General features: G+C 48.1%; 1 protein-coding gene across 2 annotated transcripts in view; it reads right to left on the bottom strand.

Annotated features, from left to right (window-relative positions):
- The window catches only part of LOC309415439 (paralemmin-1-like), a gene marked incomplete at both ends in the record, with an annotated part of 130,051 nt that extends 124,608 nt beyond the window's left edge, over positions 1-5,443 (bottom strand). For both annotated transcript variants that reach the window (XM_082012965.1, XM_082012964.1), the window contains one exon: positions 5,399-5,443. In XM_082012965.1, the coding sequence (XP_081869091.1) occupies positions 5,399-5,443 (45 nt within the window). The remainder of the gene's footprint in view (positions 1-5,398) is intronic.
- Positions 5,444-7,615: the final 2,172 nt, after the last annotated feature.

Genomic DNA, 7,615 nt, shown 5'->3' on the forward strand with positions numbered 1-7,615 from the left:
ATTCTTCTCACTCACCAATTTTCCAAGCAGAAAAGTCCTAGCCTGCTTATGCTTTCCAAATCTTGCTGCCCTTTTTTTGCTGCAGGGCTTAGGTCTGATAACAACTGAATTCAGAGAGATTTGATCATGTGTTTAACTTTAAGGACAAAAATGTTACTTCCTAACTGAAGTCATGGGAAACTAATGTTTTAAGTCATCACAGCAACAGTAAATTGTTGATTAAATGAATTTGCCATATCTTTCTATGTGATCCCCAACACCAGAGATCCTAATGTGATCCTAATTTACCATGTTCTCTGGAAGGACTCACAAAAATTGTGGAGAAATGTTACAGAAAAATGACCTTGGGGACGAGATCTACTAGTCATGAGTTTTAATTTTGTGGGGTAATGCATAATAGGTGAATGGGGGGGGGGGGAAGATATTGGCTTTTCTGCCAATAAACTTTCCAGAATTTATGGACACCACATGATGTTCACTGCAGCTGCTGAGTGTCCAATCCAGAAATGTAGAATACCTAGGTTACCAGCAGTTGTGGTACTGAAACTATACTGGTACTATCTTTCCAAAAGATAATTGTATTACTGTTCTCAAAGACCTGATGAAAAAATTGGTGCAGTGTTGTATGTAAACATACATGCACCTGCCCCCCTTTTGGGAGAATTCTAAAACCTCACCTGGTAGAGGTTCAACTGGTGTGAAACTAATCTCCTTTGCAGGACGAGGATCCCCTCCTCATCCCTGTTGAATTATCTCTCACACTTGTCCCTTGAGAAAGGCAGCACTGCTTAGACTGCAGAGCCCTCTTCTGTGATGCTGGCCCTGTACCCCCTTCTATTTGAATGCACAATCCGGCACCAGCTGCATATCGGTGTGAAGGACTTCTTTAAATGGCGGACCCCATTTACCAACTCTGCAGGGCTGCTTTTTGTCCTTGTATTGACTCCTCCACCACTCCTTACACTACCTGCCCACTATCAATTTTGATTTTTTGTTTACATCAAAGTACTGATAGAGAACATCTTCAAGCCTGAGAACATCTTCAAGCCTTGAAAAGCTGCCTCCTATAAGCCCCCCCTTGCCTTTGCTCTCAAGGAACAAGGCTCTGTTCAGCAGTCTCCCTAACAGCAACTTTTTGAGACCAGTCAGTTACCCAGTCCTTAATCCAAGGCAGATACCACTGATAGAGGAGGGGGCTATTTTTAAACAACAGTGTCCTGTCATACTAAGTCAAACACCTGATGACGTTTAAGTAATGTTAGATCCAGCTCAATAAAACTCATAATCTCATAGAAAAAGCAAGAATGGTCTCGTTCGACCAGAGGTATCTTTGACATGGCTACTTGAATGTCAATACTTACTTTTCTTTATTACTTCACTGAGCTACTGGTTCTCAAGAGCTGGGCACTGGTAAGCAGTAACCACCATTACTGTTGTTTTTACTTGCTAGGAAATCAGTACATTTTAGTAGCTTCCCACTGTATCAATGTCCCACTTGGACTTGTGCATGACCCGAAAAGCTCCTCCAGCTCCTGCGCTGGTTGTTGCTCTAGCAGATGATTTCTTCTCAGTGCTGTCTTTCAAAGATTGCCTTTAATTCACCGGATACATGGGCAACATATTCACTGCATCATATGCACATTTGTACCCCAGATGCACCAATACATAGTCAACGCCCCCACTTCCCAGCTTTATAACTGCTAGCTAAGCGACGGAAAATATTTACATTTCATAAATGCTTGTCTATGTTTAGACCACGAGCTGATGGCGATCTCTGCAGTCATAGAGAAGGGGGGCGTATAATAAATTGCAGAGCGACACAGTTTATTTATCTAAAATGTGACAAATTAACTCAGCTCACCTGTCCTCTGGCTACCGAGCCTGCTTCCTCCAGGACTATTTGCATTCCAAACTCCTGAGGAGTGCATATTTTTTAAAGCCACAAAAATGCTTCCTTTTTCACCCCAAATTTTACCTATGACCCCCATCAGGAAAAAAGCAGACGCAAGCACTGAAGCGTGCTATAGGAACAATCTCAGAGAGGACAGCTTCTGAACTCCTCTTTTAACCTGATGGTTGCCTCCTGCAAGGCATCTTCCCACAGCGCTCAGGGTGGTCACCACTTGGTTCCATCGGTGGTAGAGCAGCAGTGCTGTGGTGACTTAGGGTCAGGCTCAAAGCAATGTTAAGAGCAGTGTGGCATGACAGAAGGGTTTACCAGACTCTGACTGAGGCACGCGTGGTACCCAAGTGGGGAGATGTGATGTGACCTCTGCTCAAGCAAAGATCAGAAAACCAATTGCTCTTGGCCACCATAGGACTGCCCCAGGACAGAGTTTATGGGTTTTTTTCTCCTCCTGAGCAGAGAGAATTGGGTTCCACCTTTTAGCAGTTGTCTTGCATCACCCATTTCTCAAAACAGACTGCCACAGTGTTTTGAGTCTTGCTATAGTCAGTTTGTGAATTTTACAAAAATTCACAAAACTTCCGAACAGAAAGATCTGAAAATCACAAGCTTAAGCATGTGCAATGGCATTAAAACATACACATTTAAAGCTTCTTTTTTTTAGAATCACACATTCTATTTTTAAAAGGCTTATTTAGCTCTTTCTTGCCCTGGTATACAATAGCATCCAAGTTCTTCAATCTTGCATGCGTCCCTAACAGCTCTCTGAGACAAGGGCAGAGAGCATTATTCACAATTTACAGATGGAAAATGAATGCACAGAGAGGCTAAGTACTTGCTGCTGGCAAAACAAGTGGCTAACTCATGTTCACCAAGGTTTAGATTAATGTCCTAACAGTTAGACCCCTTTTTTCCTCTTCCCATGACACTTGCCTCTGTGCCAGACAGGCATATATTAAAACTGTGATGAGTCAGAGTAACAAAGTACAAAAGTACAAAATCAAACTCTTCAAGAGGTGTCAGCCTTGTGGTACAAATATTCATATTTCCACATTTGAATTTTGTTTTCCTTAAATACTCAGTGATGCACACTTAAAATTTACTCTGCCTGTCTTCCTGGCAAGCTCATTTGCTGCACTTTTTATGGAAGCAAGCACGAATGTAGAGGCAACAGTGTGTAGAAGTCCCAACGGTAAATGGATTTCCTTCTATAAGCCTAGCATTTAACCAGCTTGATTGAAGAGTACTGGTGTAAGCTTCTGCTCATCCGAGTGAGATACTGCATGCAGCTTGTTAAAACAGAGGAAACACCAAGCTGAAACAAAATGCCACCTTTTTCTTCTTCTAAGAAAGGTCATGCCACTTTCAAGGATGGACCTTATTTTAGACAACTGGTGGCAGAAGAGAAATGCCTAACTGGTGTCATGTTACTCATCCTGATGGAGCAAAGTGTACACTGGAAATAAACTTCTCTGCATTCTGACAACCATTTCCAGCAGCCCAAGCACAGGAGAAAAGTTACCTAACAAACAAGCTTATACAGAAAACCTGTTGCTCTGCAGAGTGGGTAAGCAAACAAGTCAGTTCATGGACCCACCTTCAAGCTTAAAATAAGGCTGAATATTTTTGGTGCTGAAGTAAAATTCTTTCAATCTAATTCACTGCATACATTACTATGCTATCTTTTATTTGTTGCCAGAAATAGAAACCCAAAAGGAAATATCTACAGAAAATTTCTCAAGGCCTTTTCTCATACCAGCATAAACCTACTCTAAAAAGCTGCACTACACCAGGTAGTAATTCTACATCCATAATGGCCTCATCGGTGTGAAATGCAAAGCACCAAGAAGCAGAGCATCTGATTTACTTTGGTGAAAGGTTTAAGCACATCACATGGAGTGGAAAAGGGTGCTGCTTGGTTTTCTGTTACATAGTGGTCCAAAGAAGCAGCAGCACCGTAAACCATTTTTCTAAATGTGGAGATGGAAGTTTTTCCGAGCTATGCACCACAGCAATGCGCAGAGCAGCTCTGCAGTACGGTTCTGCCGTACAGGAGTCCCAAACCAGAGGCAGTGGCAAGGGTTGCCTCTGGGGAATGTTCCCAGTGTTTCCACCTGGAGATTTGGCCATGCCTACGCTGACAGAAAACTGTGAACCAGCTTAAAAATACGCATCTACTTTCTGCTGCCTGAAAATTAAATGGATATATTACCCCCCCGCCATATCAAATGGTATCATTTGCTCTTTTTCAGGAAATATTTTAAAGAGAGAAAAAAAAACCCTATCTATTTATTTTACATCTGGTTATTTTAAATCTCCAAGGGTCTATTAGCAGAATAGCAGACTTAAAAGAAAACAGCTTCCAACGGCAGCAGCAGCAGCAGCAGAAGCAGCCATTCCTCTCACTACAAAGGAAATCTGTAATCTCTGCCGGCACAGTAACACGTAGCATCTGTTGATCACTGGTGGAACCGCGAAAGGGAACGTAAAACCCATGCGGGCTCTGCCATCTTCCATCATTCGCCCTCAGACCTCCCATTGCACGGTCCCCGGCACGCACCGTGCCAGCCGACCGGGACGGGCGCAGCTGCAGCAGCATCCCAGCCGTGGGGAAGAAGAAGAAGAGCTGGGTGTCACTGGAACAAGGGCAGGCTGTGCGGGGCTGGACGCGCCCACGGAAACACAGGCCTTTTGACACGGCGCCTGTGCCGTGCACGAAGATGATCTGGCAGTTTCTGCGTGCCGGGATGACGGTGGTTTCAAAACACCCAGGCCCAGTCCTCACCAGGTGCCGCTGCCCACGTTCCTCTGAGGTCCGCACCAGCTGAGCCATCGCTCACCCTTAAATTATGGTACTAAACGTCAAAACAAAAGTTTTAAATAAAATGGGGCAAAATCCTGCCTAGACTTTACCCCTGGCAGGATGCAACTCGGCAGGAAATTTGTCTGAAAGCATGTGCTCAGCTATGGAGCTGAGGTGACAGTTTAACCAGAAGATCAAATAATGACACAATCTTGGTAATGCAGTGTTGGTATTCGATCGTCTTAAAAATCGGTAATACCACCATTATTTTCTGCAGTAAAAGCCACCCTGCACGCAGATCATTTTGTTTAACTTCTTCATCAGCTACGCTAACGCTCCCACCGTGAGAAAAGATCTTTTCAGCGAGTACCGATTTTCTCCCGCAATCTCCCCTCCTCCCCACTTACTCCTTTTCTTCTCCATCATCAATCTTTTAAGCGTGCCACTGTGCATTCACATTTTTCTTTCTGCACGTGTCAGCCCAGTGGTCTTCCTCAGAGCCGTCTTTCTCCGCCAAATCCTTGCAAACCAGACTTTTAACCACTCGCTTCCCGAGCGGGGAGCTCCACGCACGACTCCGCGAACGCCAGCCCCTGCGGGCGCTTCCCAGCCTCCGCGCCGGGGCCCCCCTTCTCCCCGCGACCCGCCGACGTCGGCGAAAAGAGCAAGTAAAACGAAAATCGACTTACTGCTATGGCTTGGAGCCGTTCCTTGTGCAACTCCGCTTCCGCCATCCTGGAGAGAAGGACACGGGAGGAGAGAGAGGCAGACGGGGGGGGGGGGGGGTGTGACAAAAAGGCAAGCCAAACCAACGCAGAGCACACGCTGCAGTCACCCGGGGGGACTGGAGTAATCGCAAAGAAAGCCGAGCTCCTGTGTAGTAGTCGGCCACTTCTGAAGGCACCGCAGGCTGGCTCACGGTAGGATCATTTCAGTCGCTGGACCAGCGCCTGCCTCGCTGCCTGTCTCCCAGCTGTATTGCTAACTGCATTTCATTGCTGCTCCCGTGCGCTGTGGCTGTCACACAAGCCATGTACGCGCTCTCCAAGCAGCTGAGCGCAGGGATGGCTCGCATGGCTATAATTTTTTGCGTTGACGTCCTCAGCTCATTTGCTCCTCCTATGGGGCGCTGGGTCACCACAGGAGCTCGACATCAGCGGCGCGCACAGCCCCCCAGGCCCGCAGGGCTGCAGCAGGGCGGGCGGCCAGCCGCGCCAGCGCACCTCCGCGGCCGGCGGCGCGGCGGGAAGGGCGCCGGCACGTGGCGCGGCCAGCGCCCGCTGCGCCGGGCGGGCGGGCGGGCCGGCGGGCAGGCAGGACGGCGGGCAGGCAGGAGGACAGGCAGGCAGGCGGGCAGGCAGGCCGGCAGCGGCCCCGAGTGAAAGCAGGTTTGGCCAAGGGAAAGGACGGTGCCGGCAGGAGGAGGGAGGGCACGGCCGCTCCTGAAGGCAGCCGCGAAAGGCTGCTGCTGCAGGGCAGCCTTTAAGAGCGGCGGTGACGAGCGTGGGGGGCTGGGGGAGGGGGGGGAGGGAAGGTGTTCATGCACCCTGTACGTGCGTTGCGCATTAAAGCACGGTATTGACATCAGAAAAGTGACAAAGCTGTATGTAACAACAGCCTGACTGAAGACCCCAGGTGCGTTGTAAATAGGGAGGGAGGCAGGTGGGGAGGGGAAGCCTGAGCCAGTATTGTAAAGGTGTCCTTGATTTCAAGCGTCGCTTCAGTTTTCCATGCAACCTCCTCACATTTCCTTTTTTTTTTTTTGTATGGTCATAGAATCACAGAATGGTTTGGGTTGGAAGGCCATCTAGGCCACCCCCCCTGCAATGAGCAGGGACATCTTCAACCAGATCAGGTTGCTCAGAGCCCCGTCCAACCTGACCTTGAATGTTCCCAGAGATGTGGCATCTGCCACCTCTCTGGGCAACCTGTGCCAGTGTTTCACCACCCTCAGTGTGAATATCTTCCATCTGCTCTGTGTTCTCATAAAGAGCAAAGAAGCCCTCCGGTCTCTCCCAGCCCAGTCCCACAGGGTGCTACTGCATGGGTGAGCACAGGGTTGCCTGGGTGGAGGGATGCCCACGAGCTGGGAGGGCCACTGTGCCGGCTGGAGGGCTGGGCGGGGGCTGAGCATAGCATCCTGCACGCAGGAGCTGAACTGCATTTTGCAGCGTATCATCTTGGTTTAATAACCTCATGCTCATAAGGCAGGCAAAGTCCCTGATCTTGGGAGGAAAGCAGTCTGGAGGTCACCCTGCTTCCTCTGTGGTTGCCCTTTTGTGTGCCACCCAGCCTGGCTTTTTACCTCCCTGCTGGCACCCCATCTCAGTCATCTGAGACCTCTCCCAGTCATCCTCTACCTCCATCCCATGTTCAGCTCCAGGATGTGCTACTTGCTGCAAGCTACTTTTCAAGGCAGCTGCTTTCTCAAATGTTTCCACCTCCTGGTCCCATTTCCCTTACTGGTGCCCAACCTCCTTGTCTCATGATGGCATGTCAGAGCGACTTCTTGCTTAGCTTTGACTCCGTGAAAGAGGTCTTTTGTTGTATGGGGAACTCGCGGAACATTATATAATTCTGAGAGTCTCTGTGGCCAAAAGGCAAAGTTTTATTGCTGTATCCCAAATGAGACAGAATCTGTAAGTGGGTGTTGGGGTGGGCTCACAGCTAGGGGAAATGCAACGGTTCCAGCTTAAACTGGGATACTCCTTCATCTTCCAGCTTTGAGTAATTTGTTGGATGGCGTCTGTCCTGTAGCTTATTTGGTTCCTTTCAGCTTGTTTTTCTTCAAAACCTCCCTTCTTTGTTTTCAGTCACCACATAAATGTCCATGTATTGCTGCTTATATTACTACAGCTGGTTTTGAAATATCCCGTCACACAGGATCCAGACATTTATACTCCCAC

The sequence above is a fragment of the Phaethon aethereus genome, assembly GCF_964289735.1.
Source record: "Phaethon aethereus genome assembly, chromosome: Z".
NCBI classification, from domain to species: domain Eukaryota; kingdom Metazoa; phylum Chordata; class Aves; order Phaethontiformes; family Phaethontidae; genus Phaethon; species Phaethon aethereus.